At 39.0% G+C, this 24,917-nt stretch overlaps 1 protein-coding gene across 3 annotated transcripts in view; it reads left to right on the plus strand.

The window, feature by feature from the left end:
* Positions 1–24,917, plus strand: part of LOC100781560 (ubiquitin C-terminal hydrolase 13) — an 89,586-nt gene that overhangs the window by 39,445 nt on the left and 25,224 nt on the right. For all 3 annotated transcript variants that reach the window (XR_001384407.3, XM_003542281.4, XM_006593845.4), the window contains exons 11-16: positions 2,967–3,041; positions 5,564–5,642; positions 5,727–5,873; positions 6,188–6,268; positions 6,373–6,492; positions 15,400–15,522. Coding sequence is in view for 2 of the 3 variants with exons in the window: in XM_003542281.4 (XP_003542329.1) it covers positions 2,967–3,041; positions 5,564–5,642; positions 5,727–5,873; positions 6,188–6,268; positions 6,373–6,492; positions 15,400–15,522 (625 nt within the window). In the remaining variant the exon portion in view is untranslated. The remainder of the gene's footprint in view (positions 1–2,966; positions 3,042–5,563; positions 5,643–5,726; positions 5,874–6,187; positions 6,269–6,372; positions 6,493–15,399; positions 15,523–24,917) is intronic.

Here is a 24,917-nt window from a genome sequence, read left to right on the forward strand (position 1 = left end):
GGTCTCTTGAGATTTTACAAGACACACATGAGGGTGAAATTCAAAGAAAACAGAGTCATCTTTGGCAAATTGACTAACACTTAACAAATTTTTCGAATTTGAAGGAACATGTAGTAACTTGTGAAGTTTAAAGGTTATGCCAATATCATTAGGAGATATAAATGATGCAGAACCAGTGTTAGAAATACTTAAACCTTCACCATTGCCCATGAATATCTGATCTGGTCCATCAAAGTGGGTGAATTGTTTAATATTCTGTGAGTCTCTAGTTACATGAAAGCTGGCTCTAGAATCTGGAATCCAAGTGGTACCAGCTCGCCCATTCCCTTGAGAGGTTGAACTAGTGAGCATGACACTAGGTTGATTATGACTTGGACCAGAATTCTTAGAGTTCGGATTAACCCAGGTGTTTGAGGTTGAACCAGTAGAGTATGGGATAGGCTGTAATGTAATGGGATCAATGAAAGTTAAAGATTCATGAGAATGGAAGGTCACATCAGACCGAAAATGACAAACATTAGCTGTGTGCCCAAATTTGAGACATATTTGACATTGAAAATTTGCAAATCGTCCACCACCACGACCTTGGCCGAAGCCACCACCACGACGGCCTGCACCACGGTTTGAAAAGGCGCCACGACTACCACCACGACCGTATGCACCGCGAGAACCACCATAATCACCACTTTTCTAGGTGTTTGAATACAAACAACCTTCCGTGTAATTTATCGAAGCAGAGTTCATCACCTGTGCTTCTTTGTTGTAGTGCATGAGTCGAGTTTCATGTCCGTAGAGCAACGCTTCAATCTCTGCGATGGACGAAGTTCACTTTTTGTTTTCGATAACAGAAACCATCGACGCGTAATCCGACAGTAGTCCTTCAAGTAGTGCGTCAATGTATTCCTCATGATGATCATTGACACGAACACCAACAAGTTCATCCACAAACCCTTTGATTTTTCGCAAATACTCAATTGTTTTGCCATCAAGAGTAACTGCTCTCATGGCAGTGCCGAGCTGTTGTGCTTGAGTTTTCGTGTGAAGGCTAAAATGCTCATGAATTTTATCCCAAACTTGATAGGAATGATCTGAACCAAGAACACACGACAACAGTGATTTAGAAAGAGTAGACTGCAGCCATACCACGAGTGTTTGATCTTGGACTTCCCAGGCTTCATAATCAGGGTTGATACGATCCGCAACACGATCATCTTCTGTGAGATAATGAGGAGGAATAATCGGATTAACCACGAAACGTTGCAATCTGTGTGACTTGATAACTGGTTCAACATGTTGACGCCAGTGAAGATAGTTGGAATCATCGAATTTTTCAGCCACAGAGTTATGAAATGATTGAGGAATTGAATTGGAAGGAGCGGAAGCCATGAACATAGAACACTGGACCTTGTAAAGGAACTAGGAATTCGAAAAAATGGCTCTAGATACCATGTTGAATAAACTGAGAGAGAGAGAGAAGGAAGAGAAAACTTGTGGAACATAAAGGCTAATTTTATTGATTATCGAAAGTTAATTACAGAAGATTATAAAAGAGGTATATATAGACCTCTGTTCTGTTATTGTAACAGATTGTAACTAACTAACAGAATTGTAACTAACTAACAGAACCTAACCAACTTCAACTGATTCTAACCAACTCTAAGATAGGTGTTGTTAGCAAAAGCCAACAACCCTTACAATTAGTTTACAGAACTTTTTTCATAGTTGACTAGCAGCATACTCTAATAACAAGAAAAACCTTTTTCCACCACGTGGGGTAGGCTACAAGGATCAAATGTTTTGTTAAGACCAAGGTTTTAGTAAGGCCATTTAGATCAAGGGTTTCACTCAGTTTTCATTGGTCTTGCTCTACGTCTGTTTCATTATCGTCTATCATGTATACTACCCGTGCCTATTTGAATTTTCTCATGGTCAAACCATATTCTTAGGTAAGTTTTGTTTGTCAACTTCATAGTTACTACTTACTGGAGCTTCCTCTTTGATACATTCATTATCGTCTAAATTTTTTATTAAATGAAATACCGTAATACATTACATATAGTTGTTACGTGTAGTCAAATAGTGAAAAAAAGATCTGGGGAGGAATCACATTATTGTCAATTTGTCATCATTATCACATAGGCTGACATACTATGTTAAACATGGTTTAAAAATTGAAATATAATAAACAAGCACCACACCCACAAAGCCCAAAAACTAAAACTATTACATAGTTTGAAAATTTCAATGTTCTCAAATATCAAATTTGTAATGCAATTGAAATTTTGTTGGATTAATGTAGTTGACTTCACCTTGTGGGATGATGCTTCAACTAGTGATTACTTTGTTTTTTGTTGGATTGCCTGCAGTTGCTATTTTTTAACTACACTAAATCATCACCTTTAATTTTATATTTTATAATTAAAAATTTAATGAACATATAAGAAAAATTATATAAACCATTAGATTGCAACTGCACCACTACAGTTGCTTTGCAACTGCAGGGAATCCTAAAAAGAACTATTGCTTTCTTTTCTCTCCTTTTCTTGACTGTTGTGAGGAAAAAAAATTTAGTGTGGATCTCACATGACTATTTTCTTACTCATCCATCTCCTTAGTATTCCAAACGATAGAAGATGCTTAACAATGTGTTTTCTTTCTTAGCTAATTCTTTCGTGGTCCTTTCTATTATAACAAACAAGCAGTAGGGAAAGTCGTGCGAATTGATATGACTGGCTGAATGCATGTAATTGGTGTATGCAGTTACCTTCAAAACTATTTTTTCTTTGACCATCTATGTATTACTATGCATTTTCATGTATTAAATAGCATTACTCCTTAATTAAAGAAATGTATAAAAGTTATAAATTTCTATTTATACATTCTGATGAAGAAATTGTTATCCAATTTGTTTTATGTATATTTGATATATGAAGTTCTGCTTTTAACATACTTTAAAATTTCTCCAGTGTTTTGGTTCACAGTGGAGGTGTGCATGGTGGACATTATTATGCTTTTATCAGGCCAACCCTCTCTGAACAGTGGTATGTGTAATAATGTTGGGAGATCTCTGCTGCTCATTGCCTTTTGATCTAGCATGTATTTGTACATGTATGTGATGGGGTAAATATCTAGATAGGAAGAACAATAATTTGCTGTTGGGAATATGGTGTGATCACAAATTTTGTTACAAGCATCATTTTATTTACTGGGAAGGAGTTCTAGCAGGTGTTGTATAGGGATAGAAAAAATGACACATAAATATCTAGATATGTAGAGCAATAGCTTGCTGTTGGGAATACTGTGTGATCTCATATTATGTTACTACTTGCAAACAAACAAACATCTTTTTGTTTATTGGAAGGAGTTCTGGCAGGTTTTGTGTAGGATAGACAAGGGATCCATAATCATTTTAGCTAACATGTAGATATTACTATAGATGTTAGATGCATGATCATTTTAGCTACTGCAAAACCTAAAACATGAGTCACCATAAGGTCATGATGGTAGAAAGATTCAACTGTTTGTATTGTTGTCATCCAGAGTTAAAATTAATCATCAATAAGGATATGACTTTAATTCTAGTCTCAGATAAAAGCTTTGTATGATGCAAAATTCAATTTTAAAACAACAAGGCTTTCCAAGAAAAAGAGTTATCTTGTTCAAATTGAAATTATTGCAACTCTTTCCAATCCTCACAATAGAAAGAAAGAGTTTCTTATTAGTTATAACATTTATTGATTATTGACTATAAAAAAAATATGTAAAGTTTTTTTTTGGAAGGCAAAATTAAGAATATTATTAATAAACTAAACAGTACCAGGGGTACTGAAGATAGCAATTACAAGGCACTAGGTGCCACCTTCCAAAAACAGAAATAACAAAACCCCAACAGAGCCCCTCACAAAGGACACCAATACAGATATCATTTAACCAAGGGCCTCCACAAGATTGGTAGACCAGTGGTTATAAGATGTATTGAAACCTTTGTCTCCAACTTTTAGCCAAGACCAAACTAAAAATAATGCATCCTCCAAAACTTTCTGCGGTTCAAAAAGAGTGCCTTGAAACAGGAGGGAGTTCCTATGCTGCCATATTGTAATAGATAGAGCAATCCACCACATGCCCCGCCTACTGTGATTACTCGTAGCAGCAAATCCATCACAGAATTGGATAAAATGGCTAGCCGGATCAGCTGGAAGAGCTCCTATAACCCGGATCCATCTCATGGATTCCCACCACAGCCCCTTAGTCATTTTGCAATGGAAGAAAAGATGCCCAGCCTCCTCATGCTGACAGCCACAAAGAGGACACATAATATCCTGAATAGGAATGCTTCTTCTGGACAAGTTTCCCCTAGTGGGGAGTCTATCCAAAAACAACCTCCAAGAGAAAACCGCAGCTCGTGGGGGGATTTTCAAATGCCAAAGGATCTGAAAAATCCTCCTGGAAGGAGCAGGGCTGATGGATGGCATCAGGAGCCTATAGGCTGACTTAGTGGAGTAGACACCACTAGAATCAGCTTTCCAAAACATGCTATCATGGGCCTGATTCTGGATAGATATGCCTGAAATTTCATTCATGAAGTCAACAGCCATCGCATACTCATAATCAAATAATCTCCTTCTCCATTTGAACTCCCAGCTCCGAGCATTCTGAGAAAACTTTCCCATCTTAGAAATGGTGAGATTCTACTGTCTGCTGATGGTGTAGAGTTGATTATACTTCTGCTGAAGGTTACAGCCCTCACTCAGCCAAGAATCTTGCCAAAATTTGATTTTGTCCCCACAACCAACTCTCCAAACCATATTCTGATGGATGCTGTGAAAATCAGGCTGATTATAGAGTCTTCTAAGGTCCTTCCACCAATGGGAATGCCAAGCTTTATCTCTACCACTCTGCAGGTCTACCCAACCTCCATAAATCTGTAAAGTAATTAAGGGTATTTAAAAAAAAATTAATGCTAAAGACAATTTGGATTATAAAAGGGACCAAGCAAATTTCTCAAAAAGGTTCTTATTTAAAAGGATGGACATACTATGAGATTAGTTGCAAGGAGTATGTTGTAGATAATATTTGAAACCAGACTGTTGGAATGCTAGAGAATTGAAAGTATTCTGTTCTTTGATACTTATTTGTTTGAATTAGTGACTATAATTGCAGTAATTGTTGTACATGGGCGACTTCAATATGCAACATACTGGGAGGCACTTTACCTTCTTTTCACTGTTTTTAATTCCCTTTTGGCCTGTGTCCCTGCCATTCACTATTTGTGAATATCTTTTTTTTTGGTCAGCAAAGATAAGTATATATATATATATATATATATGAAAAGAATCCAAGTACCAGAGGTACCATGATTACAATAATATCCAGTGGAATGGTTCCCAAGACAGACTACACAGCAGTCCTTGAGGGAACCAAACTGGAAAACATATTGATATAGTTACCACTAAACTATGATTTCTGCCCTCAACTAAGAACAAAAGCATCTCTAAGGTTAGATGACCATTGGTTGTAATGATTTCTGCCCTCAACTATTTGTGAATATCTAATTGGTACTCAGGTACAAATTTGATGATGAGAGGGTGACAAAAGAAGATAATAAAAGAGCATTAGAGGAGCAGTATGGTGGTGAGGAAGAGGTAATTGTTTTTATTGCCATTGACCATTCCATTTTTTGCTTTTGAATATTTGTCTGTTGATGATTTAATCTTGTGTTTAAACAGTTACCACAGACAAATCCCGGATTCAATAACACCCCATTTAAGTTCACCAAATACTCAAATGCTTATATGCTGGTGTATATACGTGAAAGTGACAAGGACAAAATCATATGCAATGTGGATGAGAAAGACATTGCAGCACATTTAAGGGTAAACATCTATTCTTATCTACATTTAGGACTCTGAAAGATGCGAACCAAGTTGAATACAAACGTGTTTCATGTTTTGTCACTTGCTTTAACTTGAAACAAATTTAGATGGCTGTTTTATTTGAGAATAGGTCTAAGAACGGTGCTGATGACACACTGAATTTGTTTTCTAATGAAAAGCTGCTGACCTTGTGAATGTATTGGGCCAAAATTAAGTCAAGTTCAATTTGCTGCTGTCCTCTACCTTTTTATTGTATTCTTTCTGTTACTTTATTATAGAAATTGGGCATGATTTTGTGCAATGAATTAATGCAGGAGAGGTTGAAGAAAGAACAAGAAGAGAAAGAGCACAAAAAGAAAGAAAAGGCAGAAGCTCACCTTTATACTATTATAAAGGTTCTTAGTTTCGGATCTTGATTTCTTAAAGAATCAATTGAATATTTGTTTGTCTTGCACTCAACCAATCATATTTGTTATTACTGATAGCATCATATTCTTAGGTGGCACGAGATGAAGAACTTAAAGAGCAGATTGGAAAGGATATATACTTTGATCTTGTAGACCATGACAAAGTGAGGAGTTTCAGAGTCCAAAAGCAGACATCTTTTAACCTTTTCAAGGTACTTCTTCAGTCATGCTCTTTTGCTTGGTGGTCTGGTCTTGATACTGTCGTTTTTATTTTTTTTCATTAAAGAAATCAGAGTGGAGGGCACATTGTTATTCTGACTAAAAGTGCCATAAAACATTCAGTTATGATATTGAGAGCTGAGCAAAAAAAAGTTATGATATTGAGATAAGTAATATAAAATAATCAAATACAGAGGACAATTGATGCCACTGCCTGAAAATGCATAGGTAATAGGAATGAAATTGAGTGGCCTGACTCCTTTTTACTTTTTTATTGGGGGGGGGGGGGGGGATACTCTGTTATGTTGTATACTTTCATTATATCATTTAAGGCATTCAGTAGCCTATGTAGGTATTGATTGGTGAAATAGGTGCTTCTTGACAATCTGTTATTATATCCAAAAAATGCTATTTCTGCTTCATATATAGAGCATTTTGTTGATTAAAGGTTCAACAGCTCAGTAATAGGTTTTCATTTTCGTAATTTTACATGCCAAAACACGTTTTAATAGGTGTGGCATTGTATTGCTTGTTTTAGAACTAGGCATGTGTGTTATAGAACTAGTAATCTGCCAGGACCAACAGATTTCATTCAACTAAATACTCCAAATTACAGTTTACACAATACACTGTCATAAAACTTCTGTTATTTGCTGCCAACCGTACCAAGGAAATTGATCCAAACTGTGAGGTCAGACAGTGCATGCCCAAGAATGTTACCACACACTGCGGCCTATTCCACATTTATGGGAACCAGATGAAATGGCAGGGTGGTGTATTAGAAATATCCACATTTTCTGCAATCACTGATATTTATAGATGATATCAATCAACATTCAGTATGTGAAATCAACTGACAGCAAGTCTGCATCAATAAAAGAAAGAAGAAAAAGAACAGGGATATTGCTGAGTCTTCTAGGGCTGAGGGGTTTGCTTTCTCCTTTCCCACTTCTGCTTAACTATGATGCCTTTCACTCCCACAGTCCCACTCTTCCTTTTACTCTCATATTCTGTTTTTCCTAGCCAATTGTTTCCCAAGCTTGTTTGCCAACTTGTCATGTATGTTGGTCGTTTTGTTCTACTTCTTCAAAATGTTTATTATCTTAAACATTTTCATACCCTTTCTCCGCATGCCTACACAGCCCTGCTTTACCTTATTCTCTTTTCTTTTCTATATATTCTCGACCATCTAAACATCCCAAACAAAGGAAACAAAAATCATGTGTTGACCTCCTGCTATGTTCAATTCCCTTCATTTTCCTTTACTTTCTGCTTCTTTTCCTTTGATTCTTCCCAGCTCCTAAACATAGTCTAAAGCTTTATGGGGTCTGAATCTTGGCATTTTCTGTCAACAGAACTTGGTTAAATGTTCATCTATAGTGGGTTACCTCCTGTTTTTGCTTGATAAAGTTTTGCTATTAGGGAATTTGTTCTGCGAAAGGTCAGCTTTTGAAGATCACTTTTGCGGAAGAAATGTGTACCTAATTTTTCTTTCTAGATTTTGTGTTCATTTTGCTGTAAATGCTTCAAATTCGTGCTTCTCTTCCATAGCCAATCACATTTCAGATGCCACTTAAAATGGAAATGTGTTTACTGGTAAAGAACACCTTTAAAACACAAGAAAATGTTATCTGTTCAAAGTTCTTTTGAGTTTGGTAACCAAGAGTACTGATAAAGTACAATACTCATCTAACTTGGTTTCAAACACTAGGTCTGCTAGTGAGCTATGAATTGCACTTCTAAAGTCTGTATTGTTCTAGTACCTCTGGTACTCATTAATGAATATATTATATTTTTGGCTGATAAAAAAAAAAAACTTGGTTTCAAACACTCTCTGAAGGAAAATGAAATTTATCAACAATCTGTTACGCAAAAGTCTCAATATCACAAGGCATCCAAAGGGGAAATCTTAGATAAATCCTTATTTGATTCATAATCTTAATAAATATAAATTTTCTTAAGGTAATGATCAATATCAAGGATGAAGTCCTTAGAAATAATGAAATATATTGAGATTCTAAATAATAATTGTAATATTGCAATTTTGGTCTGCCTAGTTTTTCAAATCCATGATTTTGGTCCCCCTAATTTTTAATTGTAATATTTGGTCTTCATATTTTTTACCGATTGACGATTTTGGTTCATTTGTAGATTATTACTAATAATTGTGATTAGTAGAGTTATTAAGTTAATTATAAATGAATTAAAAATCATTAATTATTGAGAAACTTTAATCAAAGATTATTAACCCTAGCATCTTCCCCTAAACCTCTCTTCTCCAACCCCACAAACCCTTACTTGCCATTCTTCTCATAGACAGTAAATGTAAAAACTTTTGTTTCAACAAAAAAGGGGTAAGTAGAACAGAAAAAGAGACAGATTGGAAGTCTAAGAAAAAGGCTGAAGGAGGAGACATGGATGCAGTATCCTTCGTCCTCAAAACCAGATCGGCATCCTCAGCTTTGACATCTTTGATTGTGCCACCATCTGCGCTCAGCGGCAGTGAACAATGCAAGATCTGCATCTTAAGCGTGGGATCTGCATCCTCAACTCCGACTTCTTCGATTGCACCACCATTTGCATGCAGAGGTGATGGTGGTGCAAGATGTGCATCTGGAGCTCACAGTTTTGTCCGTAGAGGCTCTCCGCATGAGGGGAAAGACAGTGAACAAGAACATTTAATTTCATTGAATCAGTTTCAGCTTGGTGTTGTAAAAAATGCATGCACTCCTTAGGGCCAATGCCAATGGCCTTTTTAATTCTTCAGAATCTAATTTAGTTGTTCATAGTATTGTCGCCGTTGAGCAAAGAAGCAATTAGCATTATGTTTCTAGTTTCCTTGGTATTGTGGTTTCATGTTTCATACCCGTGGAGGGATTTCAAATCCTTGGAGCATGTTATACCTTCATTAAATCATAACCAGAAATCTACTTTGCTCAAATCTGCTTTCGAGGATTTCTTTTTCTTGTTCTAACTCTGCATTCCCGTCTCTTTACAGTCAAATTATTTTCTAGCAACTAAAAAAATTCAAGGTGATTTTGAGAATTAATATTCAATGTCTGCCGCTTGTAATTTAATTGTTTTTTTAGATGATAAAAGAAAAAGACAATGTTTGCAGATGCTGAGGAAGAGGGGATGTAGAAGAGAGGTTTAGGGGAAGAGGTTAGAGTTAATAATCTTTGATTAAAGTTTTTTAAATGATTAGTAATTAACTTAATAACTTTACTGATCACAATTATTTGTTAAAAATCTAGCAAAATTGCCAATTTGTAAAACTAGGGGGGGGGGGGGGCAAATGTTACAATTAAAAATCATGGATTTGGGAAACTAGGGGTACCAAAATTGCTATTTAGCTTAATCAATTTCATAATGTAAAAATTACACAAATATTCCTAATCAATTGCATCATCTACATGGCCAAATCTGCTGTTAGTGAACAGGTGACTGGAGATAAAAACCCTACAATCTAATGGAGAGACACCCTTATACTCAATCCAGAAATGGACACCGGAGATGAAAACCGAATTCCGCTTAATATGGATTCACATTTGGGCTCTTCCCTTGGAGATATGGGGTGCGGAACATTTTGCGACTTTGCTATCGACATATGGAGAACTTATTGAGCTCGACGAGGAGACGGAGGATCGCTCGAGACTCGACGTCGCGCGGGTTCTGTTACGTACGGAGGAGAAGCCATTTTTCTTCAAATCCATGGTGGTTATGGTGAATGGTACAGAGCATCAGTTGGTTTTAAGGGAGGACATGCCTTGTTTTAAAGGAAAACGGCAACAACGACCGGAATCGGAGATTTTTCCGCCATCGCCGTTCACAACAGTGGTGGAGGATTCGGACGACGGCATGACAGTTTTCACTCCCGTCGGAGCTTCGTCAAACTGCCTCAGGGACAGACGCCGCCGATGGTGGACCAGGGCCATCAACCTGTGGCGCACGGAGTCCGAAGCCCATTGTGACGACGACGTGTCAGTGCATCGTTTGGAGGCGCCATCTGCTGTGGGCCTATCGCCTCTCCCCGCGCGACACGTGGACTACAACGGTCCCCTCCATAGCCACTTGCATGGACATGGTATTCTGGAACGTAGGGATTCCTCCCTTGGCCAACAGCAGATGCTTCTTAAGGAAAAAGCAGGTGAAGGTCCCAATGAAGTTGACTCTGGTAAAGGGGCTGACCTTTGGGTTGTACAGCATGATCCAGAGGATATTAACCTAGTGTCATACCCCCTGGTCAAACCAAATTCAAATCTCTCATACAAAGAGACTTTTGAAGTAAACAACACCGTTCAGAAAAAGGCATGTAATGTGGAGTTACAGGATTTGGGCCTCATTACTAATGGCCCAACATCAAAGGGAGAGGAATCTGTCCTCAGCTTAAAGGTCTACTCTAGAAGAAAGGAGGGTGTAGGAAGAAATTTCTTGGCCCATTTAAACAGAAACTCTGCTGCAAAGGCCAAAAGGGACGTATATAACACCTTTTCCCTGGATCTTACAAAAAATGACACGCTCAATAAAAAAGATGACATGGCAGGGGATGTTCAGGTAGCGGAGGTGGCTTCAATTCAGCACCAGCATTGTCTCAGCCCTATTCTTTCCAGTAGTTTCAACAAAGCTCCTCTAGAAAACAAGGAAGACTTCCATCTTCAATTAGCCAGAGATTTGGGACTTTCTTTTGAAGAGCATAAACACAGTTCTATAAACATGAAGACTGCTAAGGTTGTTAGTGAACATACAGCAGAGGTAACAGATGTGATGGGAAAGGATAAGATTGACTCATGAATATTCTATCCTTTAATTCTAGAGGGCTGGGTAGTGGTGTCAAGTGGTCAGCTATCAGAAAACTGACCTTGACCAACAATCTTGATATTCTATGTATCCAAGAAACAAAAATGGAAGCCATTGATAGGAGGACTTGTCAGTATTTATGGGCTGACTGTAATGTTGCTTCGGAATGTGCCCCTTCAATTAATGCTGCTGGTGGCCTCCTCTGCATCTGGAATAATGATTCTTTTTCAGTTGATAGAAAGGTAGTGGGGGCAGGATTTATCTTGTTGGAAGGAATGTGGATCAAAGACAATAAGAGGATCTCCATTATCAATGTGTATGCTCCGTGTGACATCCATAGGAAGAGACAGCAATGGGATGAAATTCTGCAGCTGAAGACATCCTCTCAAGAAGGTCTATGGTGTGTAGTAGGTGATTTCAACTCTATAAGGCACCAAGATGAGAGAGTGAGTGCAGCTCAGTTTGTGGGTCCTGACCCGAGCATTTCTGAATTCAATTCTTGGATTTCAGAGATGGCATTAGAGGAGGTTAGGTCCATTGGAAGGAAATTCACTTGGTTCAGACCCAATGGCAGTGCCATGAGCAGATTGGACAGGTTCCTCTTATCTGATGAGTGGTTTCTGCAATGGCCAGATTCAACTCAGTTTGTGCTTGATAGGGATTTTTCTGATCACTGCCCTATTCTCTTGAAGTCAAAGAACATTGATTGGGGGCCAAAACCTTTTAAGGTTATGGATTGGTGGTTGAAGGACAAGGGGTTCCAGCAGCTAGTGGAGCAGAAATGGGGCAATTACCACCCTCCTGGTTGGGGAGGCTTTGTCCTGAATCACAAAATAAAACACCTTAAGCAGAGTATTAAGAGCTGGAGTTTGACAAATGGGGAAGCTAATGCTAGAAAAGTCCAGAATATTAAAAAGGAGCTGAATGATTTGGAGACTGGCTTAATTGATAGAGCTCCATCTCAGGAGGAATTGATTCTTAAGAAATCCCTTCAAGGTCAATTGTGGGATGCAGCTTATGCTTATGAATCTATGCTAAGACAAAAGGCTAGAGTAAAGTGGTTAAAAGAAGGGGACAACAACTCTACTTATTTTCACAGATTGATCAACCATAGAAGGAGAAAAAATGCCATCCAAGGTATCTTCATAGATGGTGTGTGGGTTCACGAACCCTGCACTGTTAAAAATGCAGCTATCCTTTATTTCAAGGACAGATTTTCAGAGGAAGCTCCTAGAAGACCAACCCTTGATGGTGTCCAGTTCTCTACTCTTGATTCAAGAGATAAAGAAAGCCTTGTGACTAGATTTTCTGAAGTGGAGATCAAATCAGCAGTTTGGGACTGTGGGGGGGAGAAAAGCCCTGGTCCGGATGGGCTAAATTTCAACTTCATTAAGCATTTTTGGGAGATCCTGAAACCTGACTTCATCAGGTTTATGGATGAATTCTACATCAATGGTTCCTTCCCCAAAGGAACTAATGCTTCATTCATAGCCCTCATCCCAAAGATTAATGATCCTCAATCTTTTAATGATTATAGACCCATCTCCCTCATAGGGTGCGTCTATAAAATCGTGGCTAAAGTTCTGGCCAAGAGGCTGGCCCTTGTTCTACCTCACCTTATAGATGATAGACAGACAGCTTTCATGAGAGGAAGACACATTCTGCATGGTGTCTTGATTGCTAATGAGGTTATAGCTGAGGCTAAGGCTAGAAATAAACCTTGCTTGGTTTTCAAAGCGGATTTTGAAAAGGCATATGACTCGGTTTCATGGGGCTTTCTCGACTACATGCTCATGAGGATGGGCTTTTGTGATAGGTGGAGGAAATGGATTAATGGTTGTCTGTCTACAGCAACCATATCCATTTTAATTAATGGAAGTCCTTCTAAGGAATTTGCTCCTAAGAGAGGTCTAAGGCAAGGTGATCCCCTTGCACCCCTTCTCTTCAATATTGTAGCGGAAGGCCTCACAGGTTTGATGAGATCAGCTGTGTCCAAGAATCTATTCAGCAGCTATAGAGTCGGAATTTTAAAAGAAGAAGTGAACATCCTCCAATATGCTGATGATACCCTGTTTTTTGGAGATCCCACTCAGCAAAATGTTAGATCTTTAAAATGCATTCTGAGATGCTTTGAAAACGTTTCTGGCCTCAAGATTAATTATTCTAAAAGCCATCTTGGCTGTCTGGGCAAATCTGGAAGTTGGTGCAGGGCTGCAACTCAATTCCTTAACTGCAGTCACATGGATTTTCCTTTTTCTTATCTCGGAATTCCTCTAGGGGTGTCCTCGAAGAGCTGGAGTGTGTGGCAGCCTATTATAAGGAAGTTTGAAGATAAACTTGCAAAGTGGAAGCAAAGAAGCCTATCTATGGGGGGCAGAATCACTCTCATTAACTCAGTTTTAGCTGCCTTACCTATCTATCTTCTTTCTTTTTTCAAGATTCCCAAAAAAGTGGTGCACAAGATTGTCTCCATCCAGAGAAAATTTCTGTGGGGAGGTCAGCAAGAGGCCAGCAAGATTTCTTGGGTAAAATGGGGTTCAGTTTGCCTCCCCAAGAACAAAGGGGGCCTTGGGATCAAAGATTTATCCATCTTTAATGAGGCTTTACTTGGCAAATGGGGGTGGGAGCTGGCCAATAACCAGAACCAGCCCTGGGCTAGAATTTTAATCTCCAAATATGGTGGGTGGAAAGAGATGATCTCTGGTGGTAAGAGTAAATTCCACTCTCAATGGTGGCAAGACTTAAAGGCTATCTTCCAGCAGCAGCACAACAACTGTTTTATTGATAACCTCAAGTGGAGAGTGGGTTGTGGCACCTAAATCAGTTTCTGGAAGGACAAATGGCTGGGGGATAATTATAATCTTCAAACAAAATATCCTACTTTTTTTTTTAATAAGCAATCAGCAGACCTCTTCAATCAATTCTATGGGGAACTTTGTGGAAGAGAGATGGGAATGGAAGCTAACATGGAGAAGGAACTTTTTTGACTATGAAATTGACATGGTAGCTGACTTCCTAGCTGACATTGAGTCAGGCAACATCAATCATTCCAGCAGGGATTTCCTTTGCTGGAAGCCTGATCCTAATGACCTATATTCCACAAAGTCTGCTTATAAAATGCTGCAGGAGGCTCATAATAATGCTAATGAGGACAGGGTTCTTAAGATCATGTGGAGCCTGAAAATTCCCCCAAGAGCTAGTGCTTTTTCATGGAGATTATTCAAGAACAGGCTCCCTACTAGGGATAATGTCAGAAGGAGGCAAGTGACTCTGCATTCTTATAGCTGTCCTTTATGTGACCTTGAAGAAGAATCTGTCAATCATCTTTTTTTCAACTGTTCCAAGACTAGGAGTCTCTGGTGGGAGCCTATGAGATGGGTTAATAGAGTGGGTCCTCTCTCCACTGACCCAAACAATCATTTTCTGTAATTCTCTCAATGGAATAGACCAAGCAGCACAGTCAAGAGATGGGAATTTCTCTGGATAGCTCTGTCATTGTCCATTTGGCACCACAGAAATGGCATGATTTTCAATAATCAGCCTTTCAATCCAGAAAAGGTCATGGATGAGGCTTTATTCCACACCTGGTCCTGGCTTAAGTGTGTGGAGAAGGGTTTCCAATTGCACTTTAATTTCTGGTCAACTAATCTGAAGGAGGCTTTTTCCTAAAGGGGTTGGGTTGGCTTTGTATTTCGTCCTATCTATCGATTCTCCCTCGTGGGGTTTAGGCTTTTTATGCCTTGTATTCATATCTATATTTTCAGTACACCTAGTACTGAAGTTCATATATAATATTTAATTTTTGCTGTGCAAAAAAAAAAACTATTTCACTTCCTAGCTGCTGGAAAATATTGTTAAAATCACGGTAACTCATTTTACTGAACCTCTTCTTTTGATGAAAGGATTTTTATTGTCTTAACCTTGTGAATTTGCTTTCGTTATTTGAAATGATATCTCGATAGTGTATCAACACTGATCTCTAGGATCTTCTGTATACTGTTAGGTGTGTACCATACCTCTTGCTGATAAAAAAAATATAGAGCATTTGTTTATATATTTTATTTTTGATTTTGATGGCCGTTTGCATATTCTGTAATATACAGGAAGAGGTTGCAAAAGAGTATGGTATACCAGTTCAATTTCAGCGTTATTGGCTATGGGCAAAGCGGCAAAACCATACTTATCGTCCTAATAGACCATTGAGTCACATTGAGGAAGCACAATCTGTAAATTCTCATCCTTGCTTGAGATATTCAATTTATTTTCTACGTTTCCTTCTCCGACTATCTGTTTTCTTTATTCAATATGGAGATGTTCTGTATAATTATAATAAGCTCCTTAAACCTTATGGTTATGTTTTTGGTAATATAGCTTTGTTTCATCTTACAACAGCCTGTTTAATTATGTGATTGTACTAGCTTGTTATGTATTTATTCCATTTAGTGGGCTAGGCATATGGTGCATTCGTTGTGGTTTGCTTTTTGTTTTGTTGGAAAGCTGCCTTAATTGTGCTCTCCTAGCCTGCCTTAGTTGCAGCCTCTTTGGGGGTTACCTTAATTGCAGCCTCAAAATTAGTGGTTTAGTCCCAGATTGATTAGTGATGAGGCCAATGTAGTGTATATAAGAGGTGGACAACCCTCACCTTTCAAGCTGGTTTTGTGGTGTTGTGTTAGGCCATAAGCCCAAATTCTTAGATGGTATAAGAGCTTATCTTTGATCTATTTTTGCGTCAGTTGCATTTGCCACGCTTCAGGTTGGAAGTCCCTCACTCTTTCTCACTTAGCTTTTATTGATTTCAAAATGATACATATATACAAGACACAAGAGAGAGAGAAGGACTATTGACAGTGACAATTCACTGCTGCCTTCTGAATAAAGCTTACCAACTAAGCTAACAAACATAGATAAATACTAAAATATTCAACACTCCCTCTTAAGCTGGAGCATATAAATCATATGCACCAAGCTTGGAACATATAGTCTGAATTTTGGGTCCTCTTAAGGACTTAGTCAAAATATCCGTTGGCTGATCATTAGAACCAACGAACTCAGTGACAATCTCCTTGGAGAGAAGCTTCTCTCGAATGAAATGACAATCAGTCTCTATGTGCTTAGTTCTTTCATGAAAGACTGAGTTTGAGGCAATATGAAGAGCAGCCTGATTATCACAATACAACTTCATTTGCAACTCTTCACAGAACCTCAATTCTTGCCGAAATTGTTTAACCCACATGAGTTCACAAGTAACCATAGCCATAGATCGATATTCAGTTTCTGCACTAGATCGAGCGACAACAGTTTGTTTCTTGCTTTTCCGAGAGATAAGATTTCCTCCAATGAAGACACAATAGCCTAATGTAGACCTCCTATTAATGGGACAGCCAGCCTAATCAGCATCACAATATCCCGATAGTTGCGTATTACCCTTGTCTTCATACAACAACCCTTGCCCAGGAGCTCTCTTAACATATCTCAGAATATGAATGACAACATTCCAATGATCCAAATGAGGATTCTGCATAAATTGGCTAACCACTCCCACAGCAAAGGAGATATTAGGTCTAGTAATGGTGAGGTAAATGAGTTTTTCCCACAAGCCTCCTATATCTCTCGGGGTCAGGATAAACTTCACTTTGATCTGCCATGAGCTTCAGATTTGGATCCATAGGGCTTTCAACAGGTCTACAATTCTGCATACCTATTTCTTCTAAAATATCAAGAGCATACTTCCTTTGAGAGATCACAACACCATTTCCTGATTGAGCCACTTCAATACCAAGGAAATACTTCAAATATCCCAGATCTTTGGTCTGAAAATGACTGAATAAGTGCTCTTTTAACTGGGTGATCTTAGTAGTATCATTCCGTGTAATCACTATGTCATCAACATAAACCATTAGATAAACACATTTTGCAGGAGATGTATGACAGTAAAAAATAGAGTGATCAACTTCACTTTGTTTCAGTCCAAAAAGTTGAACATGACTAAATTTATCAAACCAAGCTCGAGGAGATTGCTTAACCCATAAAGAGATCGGTGAAGTTTACACACAAGGCCATACTCCCCCTGAGCAATAAACCCAAGAGGTTGCTCCATATAAATATCCTCCTCAAGATCACCGTGGAGGAAGACATTTTTAATATCAAGCTGATGGAGGGGCTAGTGACGGATGGCAGCCATAGCAAGAAACAGACGAACAATGGTGATTTTGGCTACAGGAGAGAAAGCATCATAATAATCAAGGCCATATACCTGTGTGTAGCCTTTAGCTACCAAGCGAGCCTTAAGCCGATCAACCTTACCATTGGGCCCAACTTTAACAGTATAGACCCATCTACAACCCACAATTGTCTTGCCAGGAGGAAGAGGAACGAGCTCCCAAGTACCATTATTTTCAAGAGCATGCATTTCATCAACATAGCCTGTCGTCAGTCAGGATGATCAAGTGCCTCATGGACAGTGGAAGGAATAGTAAGGGAAGACAATAAAAAAACAAAGGAACCATATGAAGGAGACAAACGGTGATAACTTCAGAAATGATAAATAGGATGAGGGTTAGGAGTAGAGTGAGTACCTTTCCTGATGGCAATGGGCCGATGTGAGTCAAAATGATGAGAAGAAGTGGAAGGAGAGGAAGGATCCATGAGTTGAGGACTAGTTGAAGAAGAACGAGGATCACGAGGAGAGACTTCAGGTAATGGAAATCCAATCTGCCTTGTCCTGTGTTGATCTGTAATCAGAGGTGGAGAGGCAACTTCAGGTGAATTTGGTGGGAAAGATGGGACAACACTGACATTTTGGTTTGAGTTACCTAGAGGACAAGGAGAAGGAATAGGAAGAACTTCCTGGAGAGACGAAGTATGGTCTACGGAGGGTGAGAAGAAAGGTGTGCCTTCAAAGGTTACATCTGCAGACATGTAGTATCGTCTCGTGGTTGGAGAGTAACACTTGTAACCTTTTTGAAGACGAGAATAACCCAAGAAGACACATTTGATTGACCTAGCAGAAAGTTTGCCTAAACTAGGAGACAAATCATGGACAAAACAGGTACAACCAAACACTTTAGGAGAAACATGAAATAGTGGATCATGAGGAAAGACAATTGAGTGAGGGATTTGGTTTTCAAGAGAAGAAGAGGGCATTCTATTAATTAGGAAACAAGCAGTAAGCACCGCATCTCCTCATTGATGTGTAGGAACATTAGAATTTAGCATTAGGGAACATGTAGTTTCAAGAAGATGACGATTCTTCCTTTCTGTTATACCATTTTGTTGTGGTGTGTGAGGACATGTGGATAGATGTAGAATACCTTTGGAAGACAAAAAGGAAGAGAGATCACGAGAGAAATACTCTTTAGCATTATCACTTCTGAAAATTTTAATTGTTTTTCCAAATTGATTTTCAAGCTCATTGTAGAATGACATGAATATAGGCAAAAGTTTAGATCTGTCTTTCATTAAATAAACCCAAGTACATCTGGAGAATTCATCAATGAAGGTTACAAAATATTGAAAACCAAAAGATGTAACACGACTTGGTCTCCAAATATCAGAATGAATGGTAGAGAAAGCCGAGTTACATCTTTGTACAGTTTGAGGAAATGATGACCTGACATGTTTTTCTAGTTGACAAGACTCACAATCTAAGACTCGAAGATTCTTAAGACTAGGAATCATCATCTTCAATTTTGGCAAACTTGGGTGACCCAGACGATCATGCAAAAGTTTGGGTTTTGAGATTGCAAAACAAGACCCAGGTGGACTGGATTCCAAGTAGTAAAGTGCTCGTGATTCATATCCTTCTCCAATCAGTCGTCTCGTCCCATGTTCCTAAATAACAAAAGAATTAGCAGTAAAGGTTACTGAACAATTTAATGAACGAGTTAACTGACTTAATGAGATTAGATTATAGGGACACTGAGGAATGAATAACACAAAATTTAATTTCAAAGAGACAATGAAACTTGACCACTTCCTTGAGATGCAACCTTGGAGCCATTAGCTACAGTAACAAGGTGATGAATTTTTGGAAAGGAAAAGGATGAAAAGGAGGACTTATTACCAAAAATATGATTAGCGGCACCTGAGTCGAGTATCCAAGGACTAGGACCTTCAATGGATTGAGAGATACATGCTGTTTAAAAACATGGTACAGATGAGGATTGAGCTTGGTTGCTGGATTTCTCGGATTTAAGTTTCAAATTCTCCTGATACTCCTCATCAGAGAATCTAGACTCTGCTTTCTCTTATCTAGAGACCTGTGTGACCTTGTCGGGAAACCCATGCAACGAATACCAATTCTCTTGGGTGTGACCCATCCTCTTGCAATAGGTGCAATGAGGACGTCCACCCCTTCCATTGCGATCTCCTCTATAGTTGCGGCCGCCTCTCTACCTTGAGATGCAACCATGGCTGACCTCTCCACACCATCAGCAGGATTCTCATCCTTCAATAAATGAGGCACGCGGAGAAGTCTAGTGATGAGGGAATTCATTGATGGAACCTGGTCCCCAGCAAGTACTTGATCACGCACATGATCAAAGTCTGAATGTAGAACTTGTCAAGTTTCTTGTTCACTTTTTCCAATGAATCAGCTACAAGGAACTTTCTCAGCTCTTCTACGGTAGCCCGAGCCTTACCCACATGAGCGATCATGTCATGGTTGGTTTGCTTGAGGGCTGTAACTTTCATGGTTACATCAAACAAGCTTTGGATATCATTGGCAAAGATTTCCTGGGCTTTCTTCCAAAAAGAACGACATGATTTAAATGATCGAAGGATCTCCAAAATATCTGGCTCTACTGATTGCCATAACACAGCGCAGAGTTGATAGTCAAGCTTCTCCCATTCAGGTCTTTTATCATCTGGAACAGAATCAAAAGCTTTCTCCAAGTGGTCATGGTGCCCTTGACCGAGAAATCACAACTCCATGGAAGCAGACCAGGAAAGGTAATTCTTCCAGTTACGCTTTGCAGTGGTGATGGTTCGAGTCCCAGAAAAGGAGAAAATAGGTCCAGAGGAGGCCATTTCAGATCCAAACAACAAACCCTAACACGAAAAAGGGATAACACAAAAGGGCTGACAAAAAAGCTTGCCGGAAGCGAGAGGTGAGGCATGAAACATGCTCAGGGACTGATGACAAAGCTGTCGGGACCAAACAGGTCAGCTTCCAACGGCGGTGCGGCAGCGCGTGGGCTTCACGCGTCGGAAGTCGCGCGAGACAAAGGCGGCGCGTGGGAGCTCCTTTGGTGGCCTGACTTCCAGGGGTGGGTCGCGTTTTTCGAGGCGATCCTAACCCTAGTCTCGCCGGAGAAAAACGACTGGAGATGGCGGCAAATGGCGGACGAAACCCGCTCTGATGCCAACTTGAAGACTGAGGTGAGTTGAGGGAAAAAATCACTCTTTCTCACTTAGCTTTTATTTATTTTAAAATGATACATATATGCAAGACACAAGAGAGAGAGAAGGGCTATTGACAGTGACAATTCACTGTTGTCTTCTGAATAAAGCTTACCAACTAAGCTACCAAACATAGATAAATACTAAAATATTCAACAATGCCAAAGTACATGGTTCTAAATTGAGGTTGTAGTCGTGGTAGTGGTTGTGGGCATTGTGGCTGATGTGATGTGGATTGCAGCCATTACATCAAGAAATTATATGTTGGTCTATCTTTTATTTACAAGATAGTGTGACTTTCCATTCCTTTTAAGATTTGGTATCCTCCAATATTTCATATGGCCTCACCTGTTCCCCTGGTCTAGTCTCCAATGACACCTGGATTTGGTGCATCTCTCCAAGCGTGGCCCATCCATCGCGTCCAACCCACATGCTGGTATCTGGCCACTGGAACTCAGGCGCGATGCCATGGTTATGTTCGTCGACCTCTTTCGGTTTTGTTTGAGTCCTTAGATTGTCATTTAGATTCAGTCTGGATAGTGGGACTATTCTCTCGTGCTTGTACAACAATTGTTTGGTTGTGAAGTTGGGTTCCAGGAGCTCAAGTGCGCAAGCTAAGAGTTGATTTTGACCCCAAGGCTTCAATATATTTGATTCAGAAGCAGTCATAGGAGCTTGATCAAGTATTTGTCCCTTTTTCGTTAGTTTTGTCTTTGTTTTCTTCAGATAAGACTTTCCTTGGCACTATTCTCCCTTGTTTTGGAAACCATGTAAGTAGTGGAAGAAGTGGTCGTTCTCGGTGTTCCTATGGTAAGAGGATAGGCCATACGCAAGTTTCTTGCTACTCCTTGCATGGCTTCCCTTAGAAAACAACAAATGTTTCCAAGTGAAGAATGTCGTAACATTTGTTATCTGAAGTTGAGTATCAAGAATATGTCTGGTTGAAGTCCAATATCCAGACCCAGTCATCTTCAACACCTAGTGTTTCAGTTGCTTCTATTTCTCAATATGTGGATAGTCAAGGTCCATGGGTAATTGATTTAGGTTTTTTTGATCATATTTCTCGTAATTCCTCTTTATTTACCTCTCTATCCTCCCAAAAGTTTCCTCATCCCATAACCTTAGCCAATGGCTCTAAGGTAGCTTCGAAAAGTGTTGATCAAATATCTCCGTCTCCTTCCTTAAGCTTGGAATTTGTCCTTTTTGTTCTTAATTGACCCTTTAACCTAATCTTTCTACGTTAGTTAACCAAGTCTCTAAATTGTTTTGAAACATTCTATGTTGATTCTTTTGTTATACAAGAATGTGGTACGTGTCAAACAATTGGAGTAGGACATGAATCAAGAGGAGTTTACTATCTCGAAACCAATTCTTCTCTGTCATGTCTGGAAACTCCATCTCCTAAACTCATTCATGATCGTTTGCGTCATACAAATTTGTCAAAGTTGAAGAAAATGGTTCCTGGTCTTGGTAAACTACAAATGTTAGAATGTGAATCATGTCAATTAGCCAAACAAGTCAGATCTTCTTTTCCTAAGCAAACCAAAACAAGATGTGATTCTCCTTTTTCTACTATTTATTCAGACATTTGGGGTGCAAGTCGTGCTACATCCTTTGGGTTATAGATTGTCACCTTTATTGATGAATATTCTCGGTGCATTTGGGTATATTTCATGAAAGATATATCTGAACTTTTACCTATTTTCGAATCCTTCTTCAGTGAAATCAATAACCAATTTGGTTAAGTAATTAAAGTCCTCTGGAGCCAAAGAATATTTTTCTTCTGGCTTATCTTCCTTTTTATCTTCATAGGGTAATTTGCATTAATCTACTTGTCCCCCATACACCACAACAAAATGAAATTGCAGAAAAGAAAAAACTAGGCATTTAGTTGAGACTGCATGCATCTTATTGCTTAATGCAAATTCCCTCTACTTGCTTTCTAATAAATATCATGCCCTCTTCAACACTTGATAATAAGATTCCTCATTCAATCATCTTTCCCAAGGCACCCTTATATCATGTTCCTCCTAAGGTTTTTGGTTGTACCTGTTTTGTGCATGATGTCTCTCCAGCCTTATCTTCTCTTGAACATAGTGGTACATGGAAGTTGGTTCCACTTCTTCCTAGAAAGAAGGCAATTGGTTGTTGATGGGTCTATGCTATTAAAGTTGCCCCTAATGCTGAAGTTGATTGTCTTAAGGCCAACTTAGTAGCCAAAGGCTACACTTAGATATATGGCCTTGATTATGGTGATACATTTTCTCATTTGGCCAAGATCACTATTGTTCGTCTCTTTCTTGCCATGGTTGTTATCTGTCATTGGCCTCTTCATTAGTTAGACATTGAAAATAGCTTTCTTCAAGGTGAGGTTGAAGAAGAGATTTACATGAAGCAACCTCCTGGTTTGTTTGCTCATGTACTCAGTTTTACCTTTTTGGTATATAGCTGAGTGTTAGTTAACACACTCAAGCATTATTATCAAACATCTTAATCTCAAGTGACACTAAGAAGTTAGAATTGAAGATTGTAATCTGAATCTTGTCTTTTTCTGACAATAAAGTGGAATAGAATAGTAATGAGGTTCCGTTGTGGCTACATTGCGGATGCGTTGCAGCATTTTGTATGATTGATATTCATACCACCATTGCGGGCTGTTGCACTGGTGAGGACATGTAGATTGGTGTAAAACACCCGGTGAGGATAAAAAAGAAAAAAATTGTGAAGAGAAATATTCTTTAGCATTGTCACTTCGTTACTTTAATAATTTTACCAAATTGGTTCTTAACCTCATTAAAGAATGACATGACAATAGACCAAAGTTTAGACAGATCTTTCATTAAGTAAACCCAAGTATATCAAGAATATTCATCAATAAACGTAACAAAATATCCAAACCTGAAAGATGTTACATGAATTGGACCCCAAATGTCTGAGTGAATGGTGGGAAAAATTGACTTTTTTCAGTTTTCCTAGGAAAGGAAGACCTAACATGTTTGCCTAGTAGACATGATTCACAATCTAAGACTGATAGTTTACTAAGATTAGGAACCATCATCTTCAACTTTGCCAGACTAGGATGGCCAAGACGATCATGCAAAGGTTTTGGAGAAGAGGCTGCAAAACTGGACACTTAGGGGCTTACTGACAAATAATAAAGACCTCTTGATCAGTGTTATCAAATAGCGGTCATGGCGGAATAGCGTTGTGGGAATTTGAAAAACCGCCACCAAATAGCGGTGGCGTTGCGGGTTGCAGATGGCGGCGCCATGGCGGCCGCCATAGCTATGGCGGTCATGGCGGAATTGCGGCAATGGTGGAATTGCGGCTATTTTTTTTGTTTTTTGCGGGATAGGTGTTGGGCTGACCTGACCCAACCCTAACCCGATTTTCGCATGCAAAAGGGGTGAGCAGCAGGAGCAGGAACGGCACTACGCGAACGAGACGTGGCACCCCGCACCAGCACCTGCACCACGACGGCAAACTCGGCACCCCGCACCAGCACCACGCATGCGACACGGCACCCCGCACCAGCGCATCCCACACGCAAGCACGGACAGCGACGGAGGCGGAGGGCAACTGGTTCTGTTTTTTTTTCTTTCTTTTTTTGTTGCTGTTGTTGTTTTTGTTCTATTTTTTTTATCTTTTTTCTGTTTGACACCCCTTTTTTATTTTTGGTTCTGCTTTTTTTTTTCTTTCTGTTCACCCCTTATTTTTTGTTCAGCCCTTTTTTTACGATCTTTTTCTGTTTGACACCCCTTTTTTTGTTTTTTTATGCTTTTATCCTTTTGTTATTTTGAACTCTTGAATGAGTTTATTTGGTGTTAGTACTTGGTTATTGTGTGAACTCATGAAACTTTTTTAGTTTATTTGAATACAATCCATTGTTTTTTTAATTTTTTATTTATATTTATTTTTTATCTATTGTTTTGTTAATATATATATATATATATATATATATATATATAATTTCTTTTGTTCGTCATGACGTCTGTCATTTTCCGTTATGCCATCCGCCATATTTTTACGGATTTTTGGCTTTCCGCCATGAAGCGCCATCCGCCATTAACAACATTGCTCTTGATTCATATCCTACCGTACAATTCAAAGACCGAGTTAACTGACATAGAGATTAGGTTGAAGGGGCAATTTGGGATAATACAAAACAGATTTTAAATTTAGAGAAGGAGAAAGAGAAACTTGACCAACACCTTCAGAAACA

Source organism: Glycine max, chromosome 13 (assembly GCF_000004515.6).
Source record: "Glycine max cultivar Williams 82 chromosome 13, Glycine_max_v4.0, whole genome shotgun sequence".
In the NCBI taxonomy this organism is placed as follows: Eukaryota; Viridiplantae; Streptophyta; class Magnoliopsida; order Fabales; family Fabaceae; genus Glycine; species Glycine max.